Raw genomic sequence first — 23,806 nt, 5'->3', positions numbered from 1 at the left:
TCAGGGAGATAAAAATTAAGGAGGAAATGTGACTGTCATTACCCTAGGCTGGAAAATCATTCAGCGTCATGAGGCAAAAAATAGTTCCCATCTGTGAGCAAGAAACCCTGGGGATTTTAGAGAAGGTTTCTGTCCTTCTGTGCTGCATCCCAAATTGGAAGTCCCTGCACTGCTTTTGGGTAGTTATGTAAAATCTCTGATTCCGTGGGTGAGAAAAATGACCCATGGATATTAGGGGAACCACCTCCTCAGAACTGAGATGCAGTGAGCTTCTTAGATGGGATGGGGAGTCTTAACCCCACAGTGACCTGGAGCGTCAGCTACAGTGAGAACGGAAACAGGTTTTATGTATGTATGTAGTCATAAGTGGGTTATTGATAGAGATTGTGACCCTCTTCATTTTGAAAGAATAGCTGTGTGTGTATTTTTCTCTCAGTCATTTAAGAGACGATTTTTCCACCTGATTCAACTTGGCGATGGATCCTATAATTTGAATTTTTATAAAGATGAAAAGATCTCCAAAGAACCAAAAGGATCAATATTTCTGGATTCCTGTATGGGTGTCGTTCAGGTAAATATGAAAAGAGTTTTACCATTATGTTTTCTTATCTGCAGTAGTCCTTATGTGTAAATTAGCAGATTTAAGCAAACACTTCCAAAAATGGCAATATGCATGGTAGAAATATAACATATAACTTTAAATGAGGCAAGCCTTGTTTTTCATCATTGTAGAAGATGGAAGGGATAATGTAGAGGCAGAATTATGCTGTGGCAGGCAGGAGCACTCTGGCTCGGCCACTTTATAGCTGCGTGACCTTTAACAGGCTACTTAATTCAGATAATGAGAATGTTTCTTTAATATGGCAAATGAGTACATTGGATGAATCAGTGCAGGAAAATACTTAAAACACTTCATAGTATCTCAGTGGTGATTTTTATCGCTAGCGTTGTAGTACCAGTGGCGGTGTAGATCAGTAAAGAGATTAGGTTTCAGCGCAGATTGAGTTCAAATCCCTGCTCCTCCACTTACCAGCTGTGTAACCTTGGAGATGTTATTTAACCTCTCCGTACCTCAGTTTCTTCATTTGTTAAATAAGGATAATGGCAGTACCAAATATGGTTACTGAGAGGGTTAATTCATTACACATGTAAAAAGCTTAGAACAGTGCCAACAAATGGTAAGCATTTGGTCAATATTAGATAGTTTTGTTATCATAGGGCTGTTGTACTTTTATATCATAGGGCTTATGTACTTATCCTTTAAAATTATTGTTAATTAAAGATAACACATGAATGTATTTTTATTGTAAAAAATCAGACAATACAGATAAAGTGAAAGTCCTTCTGGACTCCTCCCCTCCTTCAGTGTCTCTTTTCTGAGGGGAGCTACTACCACTTTTGCATGCATCCTTCTGTAGCTTTTTAGCATTGTCTTTGGAAGAGAGTTGTCAGTTTCCCTGTCCATCATCTGTCCATCCATCCATCTGTCCACCCCTCCATTCATCCAGCCTTGCCACTTTCAAGGAAGATTTAAGGCAGCAGCTTATAAGCATACACAGGACATGGGATAGCATAAATTTAAAGTGGGGGTGAAAGCAGAAAGATAAACAGGGGATTGGGATAAGGGTGAGAGAAAATAGAGTTAAGGAGAAAGCATATGTTTTGAAGATCTAACACCTGCTATGGGTGGGCCACCACCTGGGCTCTGTGCTTTCTCACTTGGAGACCTGTTCAGTCACACAATTCACAGTGCACATAAGATAAAGACAATCCAATTAGTCAGAAGCTGCCCAAGTAATCTCAGAATGAAGATGATTCAGGCATTTTTCTCAGGGTTCCCCTCAGACAGAAGGCTCTGTGGTTGATGAACAATCTTCCTAACAACCCCTCACAAAAGATTCAGTCACCATTATCAAAGAATTCTCCCTTCAGATAACTCCATGATGGCTGATCACATCAGCCTGTAGCTCGATTCTGTAAGGAGATTGTTTGGTGGGGCCAGTGTGACACAGCTCTCTGGTTTGACTAAAGGTATACTTGTTACATATTTACATGTTTACCTAGAATTAAAGTGCATTTTCTTCCAAGGAATACATTTGTCTGATTGAAACAGCCCAGCCCCGCAGTGGCTCACGCCTGTAATCTCAACGCTTTGGGAGGCAGAGGCAGGTGGTCAGGAGTTCAAGACCAGCCTGACCAACATGGTGAAACCCCGTCTCTACTAAAAATACAAAAATTAGCCAGGCGTGGTGGCGGGTGCCTGTAATCCCAGCTACTTGGGAAGCTGAGGCAGGAGAATCGCTTGAACCTGGGAGGCGGAGGTTGCAGTGAGCTGAGATTGCGCCATTGCACTCTAGCCTGGGTGACAGAGCGAGACTCCATCTCAAAAAAAAAAAAAAAAGAGAAACAGCCCAGCAGTGCTGAAGGGCAGTGCTTCACCCCTGCATCACCTTACCCACTCACATCCTATTCCCTTGAAATAGTAGTGGTGCTAGATCACAAGTGTTCACTGCTGTTTCTTCATTCATCAGTTTTGGACGTCATTGCATGATTTCCTGTGCTGGTAGATCGGATTTTAGCTCCTGGCACCCTCCTTTGGCCTCTAGTCTGGATGAATTGCTTTCCTGCCCCACACACCTGCCATGTAGACATTTGGCCTGTCTTCCTCCCTGTGTTGGGTTTCCTGTTTCTGGGACCTTATGCCTTCCTCTTTCTTGTTCTACTTTCTTGTTTTGGGGGAGCGCATCTTCTGCAGCTTTCTGAGGAATTGTGTGTGAGATGTTAATTTTTTGAGAATTAGGGTATCTCTTCATATCTTAATTTTTGCATTCATGCTTGACTCATAGCTTGGCTAGTTATAAAATTCAGAGTGAAATCATTTTACCTTGGAATTTCAAGGGCATCCCATTGCCGTCTAGTTTCCACTGTCGTTTGGAGGGTTCTCATGTTATTCTAAATCCCTGTTCTTTGTGGTCTTCTCTTTAGTGTTCTAAAATTTTGGTTGTTGTGTCTTGATTTTTATTTTATGCTTTGGTAAGCTTTTTTGTTAAGGTATAACATATAAATAGAAAATAAGGTATAACATATAAATAGAAAATATATGCCTAATGCATGTGTGACTCGGTGGATCTTTCTGGAGCTCGGCTCTTTCTTATCTTTGTGCTGTTTTATTTCCCGTCATTCTGGAGACTCTGCCCTGCATATTCTGGCCACCTTGGTCTTCCCCAGGTCTCGTCAGTGTCTTCTACTCAGCAAGATGGCAGGGCTCTTTTTGGATTCCCCTTCCTGTGCTGCAATTCAGATACTGCCTCCAGGCAGAAAGCTGAGGCAATTTGGAGCTCACTTCAGTCTTTCCCTTCTACAGAGAAAGAGCTGCACTGCCTTTTGTCCCCTATCTGAAAACAGTTACTTCATGTATTTTGTCCACTTTTCTAGCAATGATGGTGGGAGGCTAAGTCCAGATCCTGTTTCTTCCTTATGGTCAGCAGTGGAAGGGAGGGGTCCAGAATCAGATGTCTGCAGGGACCAAGGAGGTAAATTAAGTGACAGAGAGCCCTGGTTGCAAAGCAATAGGGAATGCCGGGGTGACCTGGAGCCCAGTGCCCCATTTAAAGGGGGCATCTCCTGCACACCTGCAGCTGGTGCCGCCAGGTGGAACCCCGGGCTCAAAGGTGCCAGATTATCTGGTTTCTCAAAAAGCAAGAAATACAGAATTTGAGTTAAACTTTGGTAACTTTAGTTATTGGTAACTAACTTTAAAAACCACTTTGAAAAATAAATAAAAAACACCAAAAGGTAATTTGAGAGGATACAAAAAAGCAAACAAACAAAATACCACTGTGCAGTACCCCTGCCCTGCCGAAAAAAAAAAAAAAAGAAAAAAAAGGTAAAATACATGAAAGTATATTTGGGCCCACGTTCAAGACTGTAGCACCACTTAATGCTCACTGAAAATTGTTTTCAGTCAACAGCTAATGTGGATGTCTCTTAGCTGGCAATTCAGCCTTCTCTGAAGGCCACCACTATGAACAATCTAATTATATCAGAGTATGTTTATTGACAATGTCTGTGAAGTAAGGAGTGCCAGAGTGATTTATCAGTGACAGTGAATTGACTTCTAGGGTGGGATTCCCAAGTAGGAGTGTTATTTGTATTCTTTAGTCAAAAGACCTTTAAGTTACTTTTTAGCTGAATTTTCTGGCACTGACTTTAAAAAGAAGGTTAAAGCAAAACTAAATGTATTTGGCAACCTCATTTTTTAAAGTAGGAAGTAATTATTTTTGTTTTATAAGAGAGTTTTGCTGCCTGTTTCTGGCCCAGGGACAGATGTTTATAAGTACAACTGCCCTGAGCTGTCAATTAGTCTCCGGGGTGCATTTCAAAATCTAAGGTTCTGACTTCAATGGAAGTCTCTTCCTTCAAATTGTCTTTGCAGATGCAGCTGATGGTGTTTGCATTTAATAAAGTGTATCCAAAGCTTCAAAAGAGTAAAATAATTTGTTTTTATCTGCGTCTGTTTGTAAACTAAGCATCAAAAGTTGTGATTTAAGTGTTTTTAAAAATTATTACTTATGGATATTATAAAAAAATTAGTTGACTGGTGCTGTGAATTAAAAAAAGTGCCTAAACTAAAAAATTTTGAAGCATTTTTTGCTCATCATCACTGGCCATCAGAGAAATGCAAATCAAAACCACTATGAGATACCATCTCACACCAGTTAGAATGGCAATCATTAAAAAGTCAGGAAACAACAGGTGCTGGAGAGGATGTGGAGAAATAGGAACACTTTTACACTGTTGGTGGGACTGTAAACTAGTTCAACCATTGTAGAAGTCAGTGTGGCGATTCCTCAGGGATCTGGAACTAGAAATACCATTTGACCCAGCCATCCCATTACTGGGTATATACCCAAATGTCTATAAATCATGCTGCTATAAAGACACATGCACACGTATGTTTATTGCGGCATTATTCACAATAGCAAAGACTTGGAACCAAGCCAAATGTCCATCAATGATAGACTGGATTAAGAAAATGTGGCACATATACACCATGGAATACTATGCAGCCATAAAAAATGATGAGTTCATGTCCTTTGTAGGGACATGGATGAAATTGGAAATCATCATTCTCAGTAAACTATCGCAAGAACAAAAAACCAAACACCACATATTCTCACTCATAGGTGGGAATTGAACAATGAGATCACATGGACACAGGAAGGGGAATATCACACTCTGGGGACTGTGGTGGGGTGGGGGGAGGGGGGAGGGGTAGCATTGGGAGATATACCTAATGCTAGATGATGAGTTAGTGGGTGCAGCGCACCAGCATGGCACATGTATACATAGGTAACTAACCTGCACAATGTGCACATGTACCCTAAAACTTAAAGTATAAAAAAAAATTTTTTTGAAGCATTTTAGAACCCTTGAAATTTATTATACTTATTTTGCAGATGAGAAAACTGAGGCTCAGAAACAGAAATTTAGAATTGAGGCCTAATGTTTTTTTCTCCACTTTTAACTTTCTCTTTTCATGATTGTGAGTATGCAGGGAAAGGAGGAGAGAAAATTCATTTTGTTTCAAGCCTTTGACTTCTTCCCTGGTTCTTGCCTTGAAGTTTAAGTGGAATCCAAAGTGGCAATTACTGAGCCCGCAGCAGACAGTCTGTGCACAAGAGTGTGTGGCTTTGCCAAGGGGAGCACTTGACTTTGCATTTCTAAGAACTGTGCTGCAGAATCACAGAGACTTTTGGGAGGGTTGCCCTGTCCCTGAGACCTCCACCAAGGAACTCTTAGAGAGACTATGGATAACCCAGTAGGATTTTAGTGGCTATATGGGGGGCTGTCCTGCTGGCTCAGGTTAGTGGGAGTGTTTGATTTCATATCACTCAGCCTGTCCTTACAGGGGATCTTGTGCCATGATCCTCAGAGCTGAACCTCTGTCTACTGCGGCCAACCTGGGGAGATTTTGCTCCCTGGAGGACATCTTGGAATGTCTGAAGACTGGCATCTATTGGCTTAAGGCCATGAATTTCGCTAAACATTGTACAATGCATGGACCAGCCCCTCACAACAAAGAATTGGCTGCCCAAGTGTCAGTAGTACCGAGATTGAGAAATCCTGGCCTAGTGCATGTTCATCTTCCGTCTGTTACTGCACGTGGACTACTGTTCTTGTTCTGTGAGCCAGTCACCCTCTTGCAGGCATGAAAACTGGAGGCATGAGGCAAGGCCACGGACAGGGAGTCCAAATACCTTTTGGGATTCATAAAGGATGGGAAAATTCCAGATAAGTAAGCCAAACATAATAATATAATGGTTGGCTTTTAAAAATGTAATACCATACACTACTTCATTAAAAAAATAGGAGCTGAAGAAATATGAAAATTTTACATGAAATTTCATATATTCAACAAATATTTTTCAAATGCCCACTATGTGCAAGTCACTGTAGAGTCCATAGAGACTAAGGATGTGTAGCACTGACAAAAATGGGAGCACTGAGGAGGTTTCATTCCACTGCAGGGAGACACAGTGAATCAGATGAGTATGTAAAGCAGGTAATGAGTCAGAAGGAAAAATAAAGCTTGCAGGAAGTGAAGCAGGGAAGGTGGACGGTAATGGGATTTCATGAGGAGGGGGCTTTCATGAGGAGGGGGCAAGCTATTTAAAATAGCTTGGTTCTAAATGCCAATGAGATAGCACTCACCAACGAGAGAGTAATTATTTTAAAGCAGTTCTAATTCTTTTAAAGTATGTGTGTTTATCCTTTTTTCATTTCAGAACAACAAAGTCAGGCGTTTTGCTTTTGAGCTCAAGATGCAGGACAAAAGTAGTTATCTCTTGGCAGCAGACAGTGAAGTGGAAATGGAAGAATGGATCACAATTCTAAATAAGATCCTCCAGCTCAACTTTGAAGCTGCAATGCAAGAAAAGCGAAATGGCGACTCTCACGAAGGTAGGTAGGCTTGGCTTCCCGCAGGCACATACACACTCTGTGGGTGTCTTTATTTTTGCCAGGTGGGTATAAGAAGGAGACCTGTGTTGCACAAGTACATGAGAGGTGGGACGGATAGGAGCTCTTTACAAATAGCCTGTCAGCAAAGGTTTTGTCACATTATAACTTACTTCCCTGACATTTTGTATATGGAAATCATGTAATGGGAAGAACCAAAGCTTTGGAGGCAGAAAGGGAGACCTGGGTTTGAGTGCCATAAATACTATATTTCAGCTGTGTAGCCCTGGGTAAACAACTTATGTTTTCTGAGCCTCAGTTGACTCACCTATAAAATGGGAATAAACATGAAAATTGCTGGGAAGATGGGAAGTGTAAATAAGAAAATGAATCTCAAGTATCTGGCATAGAATTTTACTGTATTATAAAATATTAGTAATAATTAGAATGCATGGGAGCCTCAGATTAAGTTGGTGAGAAAAATCTGGCTATGTTCTTGACAATTCATGTTTTACTTCAACCCTTAGGTGATTCCCAACCCTGGCTTCCCCTTAGAAGTACCTGGGAGCTTTTTAAAAATACCATTTACCTGGTCCCACAAAAGATTCTGATTTAGTTGGTCTGGGGTGGAGCCTGGGCAGGTCTGACTTTTAGGGGGTCTCATGGACGTGTCCATGTGGGCTGTTGTTCATAGCTAGTGTCAGTTCTAATTGGACAGTGTCCATGCTATACCAGCTACTCAGTGTTTTGACTTTCATCACTGGGCCTGTGGATCAGTATTTTTTCAAAGCACCCCAAGTGTTTCCCAGGAGCATCCAGAGTGGGGAACCACTGTGTTCATTTGAAGGCACCTGCGAGAAACGGCCTTCCTCCTCCTGTTTCAAATGAAATGCTGTGAATTACAAGTGATTCCGATAATCTGTTTTGCCATTTTAGATGATGAACAAAGCAAATTGGAAGGTTCTGGTTCCGGTTTAGATAGCTACCTGCCGGAACTTGCCAAGGTAACATCATCTTATATCTTCTGCTCTTCGTTGAATGCTGTTGAAGTATGTCTCATTTCATTGGTTTGTTCAGAATGGAATCTGTTGAAATCATAAAAATTACATTGTGATTACCTCTCTCTTTTTCTGACCTGATTATGAGGTGACGTGTACTCATGCAGTATGATTTCAGGTCTGTCTTCTAAAAAGTACCCTACAAAGTATTCTCCTTTTATTATTATTTTAAGTGTTTTTTTCCCTGATAATGCTTAACACTGCATCACAGGTACTGAAGAAATAACTGAAATATGCAGGCAGATGTTCTCATAATAGCATCATACTTTCTATGTTGATACATGTGCTCTCCCTTACTCAGGGTAATAGACACGGTTCCAAAGAGGAAGGACCTGTAATCTTGCCACGAAACCCGGGGGTTGCCTGAGTTACAGAAATTGTTTCGGGTCACTCTTAATGGAAAAAAAATAAGCTATTCCTGTGTCTTACAATTTTGAGAAATCTAAAAGTTACTGAAAAGCACAAAGAAAAGCAAATCAACCATACTGCTACTTCCCAGATTAAATATCTATTATGATGATGCCTTTTTAGCTTCCATATTCTTAAAAGATATAAAACATCAGTTATAGTTGAAGTTCTTTTTAAACACTGTCCTTATTCCCATTCTCTTCTTCTCCCGCAACCCCAGTCAGAAACAAGCACTATTGAAAGTTTTACTTTCATTTTTATATCTTTACAAATAAATCTATCATAATGATATATACAGTATGATTTGGTATGTTTAAAAATGTTTTATAAATGCTAACATACCATATGTATTCTGCACTTTAAAAAATTTTTAAATTTACCCCTTTTATTTGTACTATATAGACTTTTTATTTTAGCTGTTCTATTATTTTCATTTTTTTCTATTATAAACAAAGCTACAATGACTATCCTTGTACTTGTGCCCTTGTGTGTATCTGAATGATTCTTTCTTAAACGAGAGAAATATCTGTCTTCTCTAGCCCTTTGCACTCTTACTCTGTTACTGCCCTTCTATTCTTTTTTGATACTAGAGTGAAATGGCGACCCTCCACACCCACATCTTAAACACTATAATAGAAACATGGTTTATCTATATAGGATTATAAATAGACCAGCATTCAGCATTGACCTTTATTTTAAGACAACATGGCTGTTCTCAAGTGTAAAATCTCCCTCCCTGGCTAGGACTTTAGAGCATTGTTTTTCTTTAGGACTTGACTGCTACCACAGTATCTTTTTAGCACCTGCCTATTAAAGCTAATTTTAGTGCCACCATTGTAAACCACCTCCTAGTCTGGGAAGAGTTTTGGCTTGTGTGTTTGTGTTATGAATGTCTGTGTATCATATTTTGCATTGAGATTTGCTTTTTTGTTTCTGGATGTTTGGGGGTTCATAATTTCTCAAAATAAAATATTTGTACCCATTTGGGTTTTAGTTTGTTGCAGCAGGTAATATATGTGATGCCATCTAGAATTCAGAAAGTAACCTTCTGCACTTACTGGGTGAACGGAATGGTGCCTGTAATCCCAGCTACTTGGGAGGCTGAGGCAGGAGAATCACTTGAACCTGGAAGGCAGAGATTGCAGTGAGCCGAGATCATGCCACTGCACTCTAGCCTGGGTGACAGAACAAGACTGTGTCTCAAAAAAAAAAAAAAAAAGTGTTTTTTTAATGTAATAGAATTGAATGGAGAATATGAAAGTACACTGCCCTTAATAATGACATTATTTTTTATATAAAATGCTGTCATTATTATTTTGGTGGCACCTGCCACCACGCCTAGCTAATTTTTGTATTTCTAGTAGAGACAGGGTTTTATACCATGTTGGCGAGGCTGGTCTTGAACTCCTAACCTCAAAAGATCCACCCACCTCAGCCTCCCAAAGTGCTGAGATTACAGGCATGAGCCACTACGCCCAACCTGAAAAAAAACTTTTTAAAGTGAATTACATAATTTTTTACATAAAATAATGTCATTATTAAGGGCAATGTACTATTTATATATATAGTGTGTATGTGTGTCTTGCATAGTGATATAAAAGATATTTGTTTTTCTTAGTGTGCTATTATGTATATTTATTTACTTTCATTGGTATATAATGTACCTATTTTGGGAGTTCATGTGATACTTTGATATCTGTATACAATGTGTGATGATCAAATCAGGATAATTGGGATAGCCATCACCTCAAACATTTATCTTTGTGTCGGGAATTTAAAACATTTCTTACCAGGAGTCATGGTCAAAACCTGAAAAATGAATCCTTCTTAGAGGCTTTTACTCTTTCCCCCTGGCTTTCAGGTGTTTTAAAAATACTTTTATTTAGGAAGGTAGAAAGGTGGAAAGTAATTTTTTGAAGGGGAAAAGAATGAAGAAAATGGAGATGAGTTATTCACTCAGCACATGGGTATCTGTGGGCTTTGCCTTTTAAAGCCCAGCTTGGTGTCAGTGTGAGCAGCCCAGGCAGTAAGGGGAGCCCTGTGTTCCCCATCCCCAGCCTTGAGCAAAAATGCAATTTTGGCTGTTTATCATCGCCCTTCAGGGTGTCTGAACTATTTGCACCGGTTGAGAAGGCAAAGAAGTTGATCTGATAACTGTTGGTCATCCCATTAGGAAGGATGGATTCCATGGTTACAGAATCAGAGACTGAAGTATGCAGAGGGAGGGGTGGGGAGAGAGAACTGTGCAAGGAGTTTACCCAGGGGATGAAGAGGTAAAGAGGTCAGTATCAGGGAAGGAAGGTGCAAGAAAGGGTCAGGCTGGGAGGCTGGGCCACAGTTCAGTAAGATTACAGAGAAGGGCCTAGAACAATGAGGGCAGGCAGAAGGTGGCTGAAGGTGTAATTTCATGGCAGGTTCCTTTTCTAATCAGCTCCTCTAACCTCCTTCATCCTGTTGCCCCGGCTTTTGTTTTCCACTGTGACTAAGACATAGCCAAACAGGATATGACCGACAGGAAGTTGTTTCAGTGCAAAAATAGCTGATGTCTCATTCTGGAATATTATGGAAGGGCTCATTACTTACAGTGTGAGTGATGTAAACCCAGGTTTTCAGAATATTTTGTATAATCTTGGAGCTTATGTTTGTACATTTAGTACTGAACATCTGTATTGTTTTCTTATTAGAGAACACACTGTATTTACCCTAAAACTGGTTCTTTTCCTCCTATTGTCTATTATGGAACCAAACAATTTTTATTGTAAATATAACAGTGTGTAGCATCAGTCTTATAAATATTTTAGTTTGATACACAAACCGTAGTTCAAGTTAGTTAATTGATTTCTTCCCTAGAAAGTCAAGGAGTAACATAATCAGGTTATAAACTTCATTACTAGTTATTTAATAATTTATTTCTCTGGTTACATTTATATCTTAGGTGACATCAGAACATATATGTGTCACCTCCTTATATAAAGATAGTGTGAAGAAAACCCACCTTATGTTTTCTTCCACAGCTTTTCTGTTTGTGAGCTTTTATTTTTGTACTCAAAGAATAGTATCTGACTTTTACTTTGGTTTCCCCATGTGGTTCTGAAAGAGAAGTAGAATTTCTTCTGAATCCAGAATTGCTCACATCCTTTTACCTTTTAACTTTGTTTTAAGCAAATGAACTTATTGTTCCAGGTAAATCTTCCACAGTTGCATGCAGGGGAAAGTATGATGTCTCAGACTTTATAGTCTCATGGAGATGGAGTGAGGATCAAGGGCCATGCTCAGCAGAACTTGTCAGGACCCAGCAGTTTCACGGACACCTTTTCTTAATTTTTAAACCAAGTCTATAATAAGTGCTTTCTTCCCTAGATTCCAATCCAGAAAACAATATCATTGCACTATTATACAAAGGAGCTGGCTAGGCTTGTTTCTGTGGGGTCAGCTGGTGTTGCATTTCTGGGCCTCCTTTGTGAAGAGGATGAACTGATGGTCCTGAGAAGTTAGGTGTCTTGGAAGTAGTGGAAATAAATCATGATAACTCTTTAAATTGAAGAGTATATATTTTGGCCTCAAAACATTTTGCAAAGTCCTCCTATTCCAACCCAATCTGTTTAAATGACCCAACATTCAACACAATGTTTCTGATAATTCATCCTCAGAATAAGATGCTGTTGGCCATAGTCTTTGTCTCTAGATTGTTTTATCTACTCGCAAATAAATTTAAGACACAGAGTATGCCTAAAGCCTACAGCAGACTTTCTGGAAACTCTTGAATGTTTGGTCCATAACTACTTCTTAAGACAAAGAAGAAAACCTTGTCAGGGTGTGTCATTAGTGCTTGAATGTAGGGTTTACAGGATGGGGTGGGGTGGGGGAATCGCCCTTGGTTTAGATGAATCATTCTTTTCCTTGTCTTCTCAGCAAACACCAGTTTCTACAGAGAACAGCTCTGCCATTGTGCATTTTCTGTCTCCATTTTCCTCTCATTCTCCTCTCCTCTGGGCTTTGGGCAGGAAAGTGGCAACAGGGTGTCTGGGGAAAAGCCAGTTGGCTCTTCTTACCATCACAATATAGACTGACCATAGGTTATTTTAAGAGCAGAGCTGGTTTCCATCACTCTGAGAAGTGCTCAACTACAGACTTTGGGATGATATTTGTTATAGCTGTATTTTGTCCACTCTTAGATTGTGAAAGTACATATTACAAGTATTTATTTTATTATCTTTACTAAAATTTTAATTAAAAAGAAGTGTGCTTGCCGCAATAAGTAAAAATACCCAAAGTTGTTTAAAGAAAAGTTCACCTTTTCCCTTCATCCTCCATTCCCACATTCCTGAGAACACTGAAGTTAATAACCGGTTGCAATTGCCCTTTCACCAAACCGATTGCTCATAGAAATATAGATAAACATATGTAAGGTTTTTAAGTTTTTTTTATAAAAATATGTTCATGATATATACATTATTCTGAAATTTTCTGTATCACTTAAAAATATTTCATAGATGTCCCTCTGGGCCAGTGGAAGATCTGGTTCCCCCTTACATACATATCAGCAAGCTGCATGATGTTTCAACTATTGATACTGCACAGTTTATTCATCCATCTCCCTATTAATGAACATTTAAGGTTTTTTTTTTCAGTTTTTAGCCTCTACAAACAGTGCACAATAAACAACATGACATTAAATACTTGTGCTCTTATTTCAGTAGGAGAAATTCCCCAATGTGGAATTTTTAAGTCAAAGTTTATTGTGTTTTTAATGCTTTAAACATTGCCAGGTTACCGTCCCAAAAGGCTATAACAATCCACATTTCTGTTTCTCTGCATCTTCACCAGACGAGTGTAAAATGGTATTTTACTGTGCTTTCATTTATATTTTGCTGGTTATTAGTGATATTTTTCATATTTTCATATATTTATTTGCCATTTGTGTTTTTTCTTCCTGACTTGCTTGTTCACATTGTTTACCTTGTTTTCTTCTTTCTTGTGTAGTGTAATAGTTTAGACTCTGAAGCCAGGCAACCTGAGTTAGAAGCCAAGCCTCTATTTCATGATGTAGGTCTTTGGGCAAAGTACCTAACGTTCATGCCTTAGTGTTTTCTCTTTTAATGAGCAGGGATAATAATAGTACCTGCCTCCTAAGGTTGTATAAAATTAAAATGGGCACTTAGGGTAATATCTAGCAGGTAGATATTGGCTATTATCAATAATAGCTCTTATCATTACTATTCTTCCAGATACTGTTTCCTGACTCTGGGGCAAAGTCCTGCTACCCCTGAACCACATTTTTCTACCTCTTAGATTTTACTTGGTAATTCCATCAGCCACTGTTGGGCATCCTCTGTGTTTAATGCATCATCCTAGACCTTAGGAGGGATGGGAGGAACTTTAAGAAGCCGAATTTGCTTTTTATTTATCTCGTAGTAGAGCAATAGATGTATATTAGGTGGATTAGAAGCTTTTAGGTTATTTTTGCATCTAAAGCTGTCCCTTCTTTTCCAATAAATGATGTCTGTGGTAAAGAATACATCTGTTGGGTGTTAGTGACAAAATCAGAATGCTTTGTGTCTATTTTGGCTAGTAGTTAATTGTTTTTCTTTTATTGTGTCTGCATTCCTATTTGTTCTTTAATTATACCGAGCTCATTAGCAGTTATTCTTGCTTTATTCATTTCTTATCTCCTAGCATAGTCAGCTCAAGACAACAAGCATCTTTCAGAAAGGCACTAGGAATTGCATCTACATTAAGAACCCACTCCTCTGCTCTAGCGTCTGAGAACATAACACAGTATTTGCCTTTGTTGAAGGGCTCAAGCGGATGATTCAGAAGTAGAATAGATAACTGTTGGTGGTGGCTTGCAGCACCTAGTACTGATGGTTTTGTTAGGAAACACCACAGGCAGTATACAATGTAAAGCAAGTTCTTTGGTTTCAGTTAAATAGATTCCACTTGCACGTGTTCTTACTCTTTTGGTGTGAAAAATTAGGAAAGGTGATAGGCAGGATAGAATAAAATGAAGTGGTCCCATCTCCCATATGGAGAGCGCCTGCCACCACAGACACATGTTTTGCCCTGGAAGCATAAACAGAAGATTGCAGGAACGCCCCTTCACCTCCATAGCCTTCAGGCTCCCATCGATAGCATCAAGATAAACTTCGTGTGGCAACAGACTTGAGCCATCATCTTGTTTAACATTTTTACCTGGAAATGAAAATGGAATCCAGAGAGGCTAAGTAGCTTGCGAAGCTACTTAATTGAACTAGAACCAGAACCCAGTTTCCTAGTATTCTGGTGCCCATTTTATATAAACATAGACAGCTGATCACGGTAGTTTGGATCATTGCTAAAGACCTATTATATACAACAATCGTATGGCTAAGAAGATTAAGATGCTTATTTTCTCATTATCCATGATTAGAAATGTAATAATAGACTTTGTTCTGCCACCAACAGAAGAGACAAGACGCCTTTTCTGCTGTGGTTGTGAGTGCCCCATCAAGTGCTGAGATGTGACTCATGTCTTTGGGGAAAGTAGCAGATGAGAGAGTACATTCTATTCCGACTCCATAGACTTAACTGTGGAGACTGAGAGTAGTGGAGAGCTCAGACTGACAAGAAGAAACATAATATAGACTTAGAGGCACCAGGCATGAAAAATCATAAAGATGAAGATGACTTCTATCTTGTGAATGTCTGAAAAGCCTCTCTCTCTTTCTGTTCCCAAATCCTTCATCTCCAGCCCTCATCTCTGCCGCCATCTGTCGGTTTTCTTCCGTGGCCTCTCTTCTGTCCACCTCTTCAATGTTGGGCCCCCAGGATTTTGTCTTCAGACTCACTTTCACCCTCTCCCTCAGGACATCTCATCCACTCCCAAGGCTGGAACTCCAGCCTTCCTCTCAGCCTTGCGCTCAAGTTTCATCCCTTTAGCTGTCTATTGGATGTTTCCAGTTGGAAATTCCACAGGCATCTCTACCCAGGCGTCTCTACACAAAGATGATAAAGATATTATCATCTTTTTGGCAGATTTGTTTTTCCTGAGTTTTCTGTCTTGTTCATGGATTCACCATTCAGCAGGCTGCCCAAGCTAGAAATGTGGGATTTGTTAATCGGCCCTGCTGTGAGACTGGGAGGCTGGTGTGATAACCCAAGAAAGACATTGTGGGCCTCTGGGTCTTATCCTTTTTAACCCATTGCCTCAGCCCTGCCCGAGTGATGCTTCTGAAATGTGGAACTCATTTTATTCTCTTACCTAAAAGGTTGCAGGATATTTTAGATTCTGAATGAAATCCCCAGTCCTTTTTTTTTTTTAAGTGAAAGCAAGTTTATTAAGAAAGTAAAGAAATAAAGAATGGCTATGCCATTGGCAAAGCAGCCCTGTGGGCTGCTGGTTGCCCATTTTTATGTTTTTTTCTTGATGATATGCTAAACAAGGGGTGGGAAATCCCCAATCCTTGGCATTCAAATCCCAGACTCATTTCTTTTCACTTTTTTTTTTCAATCATGCCCTGCCTTTCAGTTATGATGAGTGACTTGGTCATTGCTCAGGTGTGACTTGTCTCTTTGCACCTGCTGTGCCTTCTCCTAGAATGCACTTTTCTCCTTTCCTGGCCAAGTGTTCTTGTCCTTCCAGATGGGCCTTCCCTTGGGAGGTGGTTTCTGACTACCACCCCCTAGTCCGAGTCAGCTCCCACTGTACTTTAAACTTTCTCTTGTCTTCCTTATTACCTGTTGATATGCTCTCTCCCCACCTGGTGTTCCTTGGGACTAGGGACTTCCTTCATTCACATTTCACATAACTTGAGGGCCTGGCTCATAAGAGGTGCTTAATGAATATTTATTGAATTAATTAGCATCTTGTCCTTCAAGATCAGCCATCATTTTCTCTATCTCATCATTCAAAATATATTCCTTCCTCTTCCCCTTCTTGCACCCAGTCACAGACTGGACTCTATTAAATCCTTTCTAGCATCTGGGCTCATTTCCATCCTCAGTGTCTGTCTGTGCATCCTTTTCATTCAGCCAGGGATGTTCAGCTCGATTCTGCCCCTTCATTCCAAGCCTGTCCCATATTCCATTACTTTATGAAGCCTTTCTTGACACACAGATGCTTAATTATTCTCTTTTGCTTTCTTTGTGTTGACTTTGACTCTGCCACTGGTTGTGAGCTTCAGAAGGGCAGGGATCTCATCTTCACTTATTTTTCCTCCTAGTGCTTACTTTGTGTGCTGCACACTCCCTGGCACACACAGCGGCTCTCCAACACGAGGCAGAGCTTTCCAGCAGCCTCAACCTTCAGGACTGGGCAGCTTTTAAATGTATTTGGGCACCTTTGCAAGAAAAGGATTGTGTTAAATGTAATTTTCATGTATCTTGTTATCAGAGTGCAAGAGAAGCAGAAATCAAACTGAAAAGTGAAAGCAGAGTCAAACTTTTTTATTTGGACCCAGATGCCCAGGTAAGAACTATCTAAATGTTTAATATTTAAAACCAAGTGTGGGAGAGAAAATCATCGATGGGCTTATTTGTTTATTTGTTTGCTTTGTTTATTTTGGAAAAACAAGCAAAATAACTATAGAAAATTTGGGGAAAAGAGGAAAAATAAAAATGTATAATCTTATCACCATAGCATTACTATTGTGAATATTTGATATTCAATAGATGTTTGAAAATTGGGAGAGATTTATTGAAAGACATTCTCAAGTTCACAAAGAACATCTAATTTACCTGTTAAAATAAACATCAGAAAATAACAGGTATCACTGCAGATGCCTGGGAGTCAGTGATAATTCCCGACTAGCCCAGGCTCAGGCTCAGATACAAACCTTTTCCATTTAACTCTAACGATAAGTACTTTTCTGTTTCCTCACAAACCTCATAACCATACGTATGTGTGTTTATATGTCTATATTTTTTATTTGCTTTTAAGAAGTTTTTGTTTATCATTGTAAAATATACATAATATAAAATTTACCGTTTTAACCATTTTTAAGTGTACGGTTCAGTGGCATTAAATACATTCTCATTGTTGTACAACCATTACCACCATCCATTTCCAGAACTTCTTCATTTTCCCACACGGAAACTTTGTATCAAATGATAACCTTCCTTTCCTTCTTCCCCCATCCCCTGGTAACCTCTGTTGTACTCTGTGAACCTGCCTATTTTAGGAACCTCATAAATGTGGAATCATATAGTATTTGTCCTTTGTTTCTGGCTTCTTAAACTTAACATAATGTTTTCAAGGTCAATCCATGTTGTAGCATGTGTCAGAATTTCCTTCCTTTCTGTGGCTGAATATTCCATTGTATGTATATACTACCTTTTATATATCCTTATAAATCTGTTGATGGACACTTGGTTGGATACTTGATGGACATTGGTTTTGTTGTTCATGATCATAATTTTCAGGCTCTGTATTTTTTCAGTTCATCCATTGAGTAGGTATACCATCATGTCTTTTTTTTTCTTTTTTTTTCTTTTTTTTTTTTTTTTTGAGGCAGAGTCTTGCTCTGTCGCCCAGGCTGGAGTGCAGTGGTGCAATCTCGGCTCACTGCAAGCTCCGCCTCCTGGGTTCACACCATTCTCCTGCCTCAGCCTCCCGAGTAGCTGGGACCACAGGTGCCCACTACCACACCCGGCTAATTTTTTTGTATTTTTTGTAGAGACGGGGTCTCACTGGGTTAGCCAGGATGGTCTCGATCTCCTGACCTGGTGAGCCGCCTGCCTCGGCCTCCCAAAGTGCTGGAATTACAGGCGTGAGCCACCGTGCCCGGCCCATGTCTTTGACCATTGTTATAAACTATGTGTGTAACTACTATAAACCATAGAAACTGATTATATAATAGCAACACTATTATGAGTAAATAAGTGTATATAGCTTTTCCATATTTTATTCCATTTCCTTTGGAGGCATTTATGATGTTTTTTTAAAATAAGAGCATAACTTATTTATATGTTTACATTTTCTTTTAAAGAAGCTTGACTTCTCATCAGCTGAGCCAGAAGTGAAGCCATTTGAAGAGAAGTTTGGAAAAAGGATCCTTGTCAAGTGCAATGATTTATCTTTCAATTTGCAATGCTGTGTTGCCGAAAATGAAGAAGGACCCACTACAAATGTAATTTTTCATTTTAAAAATAAACATTAAAAAAAAATAGGCAGAGGTTTCAGATGTACCTTTACAGTGCAGCCTGGATAAGAAATCCTAGTCCCTGGTATCAAAGAGGTGCAGTGTTTGGATCAGGATATGGAGGTTGTTAGCCTGTAAGGACAGGATGTTCGTGATGGAAGATGAGGGTGGCAGGTTTGTGCTCAGCTTTCCAGGAGACAGAGTTTATCTTAGATGCTTCAGGGAACGCAACTGTGTTTTCTATGGAACATACATTATGTAGCAAAACACATAAAGGTAAAATAATTGTTTTGTTTGTTTCCTAAAATGTTTTATAAGCTAATTCTCTGTATGCAAAAGGATGAGACTGTTTAGTAGTAATTTATGGCAACAGTCCTAAATAGGTCTTGTCATTTCTCTTTTGATAGCAACATTCTTTTGTCCCTGTTTGAGCCATAGTGATCACTGGATTGTTTTGTTTTGTTCAGGTTGAACCTTTCTTTGTTACCCTGTCCCTGTTTGACATAAAATACAACCGGAAGATTTCTGCCGATTTCCATGTAGACCTGAACCATTTCTCAGTGAGGCAAATGCTTGCCACTACGTCCCCGGCGCTGATGAATGGCAGTGGGCAGAGCCCATCTGTCCTCAAGGGCATCCTTCATGAAGCCGCCATGCAGTATCCGAAGCAGGTGGGGAGTATGAGCCCAGCATTCCTACTACTCAGACTCACTTTGCATGCTACCTAAATGCACCAAAAATGCTCAAATTAGACCTTGTAATGCACAAGTGGGGTCATTAGACTCTTAATTAATAGTATTTATTATTAGACAATAAAAGCAAGCTGAGAAATAAGTGGCTTTTAATTTCATTTCTTCTTTCTAAACGTTCTCCTAGTTACCTCCCTCACCAAATAGACTTTTTGAGCAGATGATGAACTGTTTGTCAGCTAACTGGTTTGGCACTGGGTGCTTTTTACTAGTTGTCCTGTTTCACTGTTCTTTGCTGTTTAATGTTCATGGGATTTGTTTAACGTAGCTGTGAATTCTGCTTACTGAAGAAAATTGTTTGCCTCCTAGGGAATATTTTCAGTCACTTGTCCTCATCCAGATATATTTCTTGTGGCCAGAATTGAAAAAGTCCTTCAGGGGAGCATCACACATTGCGCTGAGCCATATATGAAAAGTTCAGACTCTTCTAAGGTATGAATGGCTTTTTCGCTTTGGGGTGGTAAAAAGCAATCTGAAAAGAGGCCTTTATGTGAAACTATAAATGCTTAATGAAATCAAACATAAGCCATATTTATACTCTAAAAGATGTAGAATATGCTACCTGTATTTACTCTGAACTTTATGTCTTGATTTTGAAGGAAATGTAGTCCTATGTGTAAATAAAATGATCCACTTGACTAGACAATTCTGACATCCTAAAATAATTTGCAAAGGAATTACCAGCTTAATAGTAAACTTTCTGTGTTAGAAGGTACATGTATGATATTCAAATAGAGTTTCTTCTATTTGTTAATTTGCCTCTTGGGTTCTGAAATTCTATTTTGGTCCACTTACACTTATATATGAGGCTGGAGACCAGGAGATGCCGTTGGCTCAGATGACCTGGCCAGCAGTGTCAGTGATTCAGGTCCACTTGGTTTTTGCTAGAAGGGGCAGAGTTTTAGGTGGAAGATGGAAAGAAAACGTACATGATGTATGTTTGGTTTTTTTCAAAGTAGTGTTCATTGCTTGGGAAGTGCCTAGGCATGGACATACCATAGAATTATTAAATATTAGAGGTCATCTAGTCCAAGATGTGCTTTCATATTTCAGGACACTGAGGCTCACCAAGGCTTAGTGATCTGCTCAGTGTCTCATGGCTGGAGCTGCCAGGGGGCACTTGACTGTCACTTCGTAACACCTTGTGCTACCTGGTTAGTGTAATCTGTTAAGTGCTATTATCCTTGCCAGTTTTACATATTTTTAGTTATTTAAAAAAAAAAATTGTGTGGTCATCTGAGAGGCCTGAATTCACTGACAAGGACTGGTCAGCAGTAGGAGTGGATACCCCAGAGGCTGTGAGTGAAGTTTACTAAGTTGGATTCAGAGCTTCCTATCTTCACCTCTATGGGCGCCCATGCGTCACAGCTGTGTCCACAGGATGCACGATGGCCATTGAGAAATGGATTTTGGAGTCAGAAGACCTGGGTGCTGCATGCTTAACTCATCTGGGTCCTTTGGACAAATCACATCACCTCTCTGGCCTCCAGATGTTCCCTCTGTGCATGAAGGATGATGTTACTTCTTGCCTCTGCCTTCCTCATAGGGACAGTGTTAGGATCAAACAGATCATGTATGAGTCAGTGCTGTGGGCACCATAAATCACAGAAAGCCCAGAAGACATCGTCATTTATTACAGCCCCAGTGAAGTAAAAGCCCATTTACCCAGGCACATTGGTTCCAACAGTAAGCCTTTTTGGCTGATAAAAGCTGTGTAAAGTTTGGTCTCTGGAGAGAAGCTGTTTTATTTTTTTAAACCAAGTCTGTAAAACCTTGGACGAGAAGCTCTTTTAGCTCTTTTATGTTGTGATCAATAACCAATGAAGGCCCAAGATAAGATCTCCTCCCCCGACCGTGTATGCAACACATTTCCAAGGCCCATCCACAGCAACTTTGTTACTTCTGCCTGCCGCATGCATGGTTTGAAATTTGGCAGCTCATATTGGTGTAAAAATCACATATCACTGTAGGCTAAACTTACCTCTGCACACTCCTCCATGTCCACTGAGCATCTGCTGAAGTCTGCTTTTTCTTCATTTTTTATGGAATGTAAAGCTCATCCATGTGTACATTATTCATGCATTTACTTTTCTGCCACCTCCAAAGCATTCAATTAAAGCAGGAATTAAGGCTCAACTATCTTACTTTAGCACAGTTTTGGCAGAGATGTTACAGTGAGATGATTTTTTTTCTGTCTGTCAAAGTTGTTTCTTCATGTTTTCCAAGATGGTCTAGAACATCATTTAGAGTAAATTTTCATTTTGGAGGAAATTTTTATGAAAAGTCTCTGTAGGTATCTCCTGTGAATAGATGTTTTAAAAAGAAAAAGAAGGGGAAAAAAGCCCAAAGGGAAAAAATAAGTTTCTTACTCTGACTTTCACACATACTGTGTTCTATTTGCACCCTTCATATGTCTGAGAGCTAAATCCTCATTCACTGCAGAAAAGGCTGTTTTAGTTTTAAATTTTATGAAATTACTGCATTTTACTCCACAACATATTCATCATTGTTAGAACCAAAAAATCTTGAACCTGAAAATGTTTAAGTAAATTGACCCTGCAGCTAGGTAGGCCATTGTACCCTATAACTCATACACCTAAGACCCCACTAAGTCGCCCCACCCAGGGAGGCAAGAACATACCTCATTGGAGAAGGGGGAAGGTCCTAGATGATTCCCTGACATCTCTTCCAATTAGGATGTATTTTCCAGGTTACTCATGAAGGCAGCAGTTCCTACAGCATGATTATGGTAGGATTATAAAGTTTTGCAACTGAAAGGGATCATGAAAAGTATAGCCTAGCCCCCATTTTCAGGTGTGGATAGTGGAGCCCAGAGAGGATTGATGGCCTACAGAGTCATACAGCTGGATTCAGTGTGACTTAGAGACAGACAGCTCTGTCATCTAGATCCTTCTGGATCCTTCTAGATCCTTCCTGTGGCTGATGGTACACACAGATCACCGGAGGTCTTGTCAGAATGCACGTTCTGATCCAGGAAGTTTGGGGCAAGGCCTGAGACTCTGCATTTCTACAGTGATGCTGATGCTATAGCACACTTTGGTTTTGGAGTACATTTCCCAAAATTGGTTTGACTTTGATATACTTATGTAAAAGACCCTTCAGTAAAAAAAAAAAATAAAAAATTAAGTAATGTAAAAGACCCTTCACTGTAACTCTGAGACAATCAAACTTTGCATTGATGACAAAGCACTATCATAGTACAGACAAATTTGGAAAAATTAAGCATTATCTTTTTTAGCAATAGGGGTATTGATGATTAATAATAGGCCTGCCTTAGGCTAAAAGCAAATAAGCTTCATTGTACACTGTGAATTAATCAATCAATCAACAACAAACCAAAATTGATCATTAGGAAGTAGAAATAGCAGTAATTCATATTTAGAAAGCAAGAATATAGCATTGAGAACCCCGGCCTAACTGAAGTCAGTATCTTAATATCTTATCCCTTATATTGTGGGAATCAGCATAAGCTAGTGCACTTTAGGAGCTGCGAAAGCTTAGTATTTTAATTAGTGTTCTCATTTCAATCCTAATAATGTGATATATTTTGATATGGATACCAAATAGTAATTATTAATAACTCAGTAGACTTATAATAAGTAGCACTTAGTCATAAAGATGTATGAAAACCTCTGAAACAGCATGTTTGTTGCCCGTAAAGACCAAAGAAGAGACATGGATTTTGGAAAGTCTTCGTTCTGTATTCTTTGAGAATCACTGCTAGAGAATGCCTTAAATAAAGTACTCTGCACAGAGTGTGAATCCAGCCATATTCATTACTGTATGATGTGCTTTTCTATGCATCCGATGCTATGGTAAGGACTTATTTAGTGAGCATGTAAGGATGGCTCTTGAGGTCACAGTTCTTTCAGTGAGACGCAGTATCTCATAGCTTTATTCTCATGTCTTCAAGGTGGCCCAGAAGGTGCTGAAGAATGCCAAGCAGGCATGCCAAAGACTAGGACAGTATAGAATGCCATTTGCTTGGGCAGCAAGGTAAGGAACACCTTTTATACCTTTTAAATCAATATAGATAGGTGCATGGATGGGTCAATAGGCCTATTCTGTTTGTTGTTCAGAGACAAAGAGGATTTGAATGTGTAAAATTGAGAAATACATAAGCCCAGATTTGAAAAAATCATTTAGTAGAGTCACAGAGAGGATAGACACTGTCTGGAGAAGTGCTACCTGGAACTGGCAGGGTGCACGGGACTGTTAGCTGCAGAGCTGGGATTCAAGGACCCAACCACATGCCTTCAGCTGGAAGTCAGGGCAATCCAGTGAGGCCTGGGGTGATCTTTATCTCTTGACTCTACTCGTTAAGCATTTGACTTGTGTATGTTGTTTCCTAAGCACAAGCCATTGGCTGGAACTGTTTTCTATGCAAAATTGATTTAGTTGTCCTCATCCCCATAGATGTTTTCCATGTTTTTAGATAATGAGATTTCTGTTGGCTATAGCCAATGGAATAATAATTAGACTTCTCATAGAA

The 23,806-nt window shown here is 39.5% G+C and overlaps 1 protein-coding gene across 38 annotated transcripts in view; it reads left to right on the top strand.

The window, feature by feature from the left end:
- DOCK9 (dedicator of cytokinesis 9) overlaps positions 1–23,806 on the top strand; it is a 289,534-nt gene that overhangs the window by 163,194 nt on the left and 102,534 nt on the right. For all 38 annotated transcript variants that reach the window (XM_019039774.4, XM_055359995.2, XM_055359986.2 and 35 more), the window contains exons 7-14: positions 437–571; positions 6,789–6,963; positions 7,897–7,964; positions 16,798–16,872; positions 18,392–18,532; positions 19,012–19,215; positions 19,603–19,725; positions 23,228–23,310. In XM_019039774.4, the coding sequence (XP_018895319.3) occupies positions 437–571; positions 6,789–6,963; positions 7,897–7,964; positions 16,798–16,872; positions 18,392–18,532; positions 19,012–19,215; positions 19,603–19,725; positions 23,228–23,310 (1,004 nt within the window). The remainder of the gene's footprint in view (positions 1–436; positions 572–6,788; positions 6,964–7,896; positions 7,965–16,797; positions 16,873–18,391; positions 18,533–19,011; positions 19,216–19,602; positions 19,726–23,227; positions 23,311–23,806) is intronic.

The sequence above is a fragment of the Gorilla gorilla genome, chromosome 14 (genome assembly GCF_029281585.2).
Source record: "Gorilla gorilla gorilla isolate KB3781 chromosome 14, NHGRI_mGorGor1-v2.1_pri, whole genome shotgun sequence".
Lineage (NCBI taxonomy): Eukaryota > Metazoa > Chordata > Mammalia > Primates > Hominidae > Gorilla > Gorilla gorilla.
The sequence above is the reverse complement of the archived record's forward strand: the minus strand, read 5'-3'. Positions and strand labels throughout refer to the sequence as shown.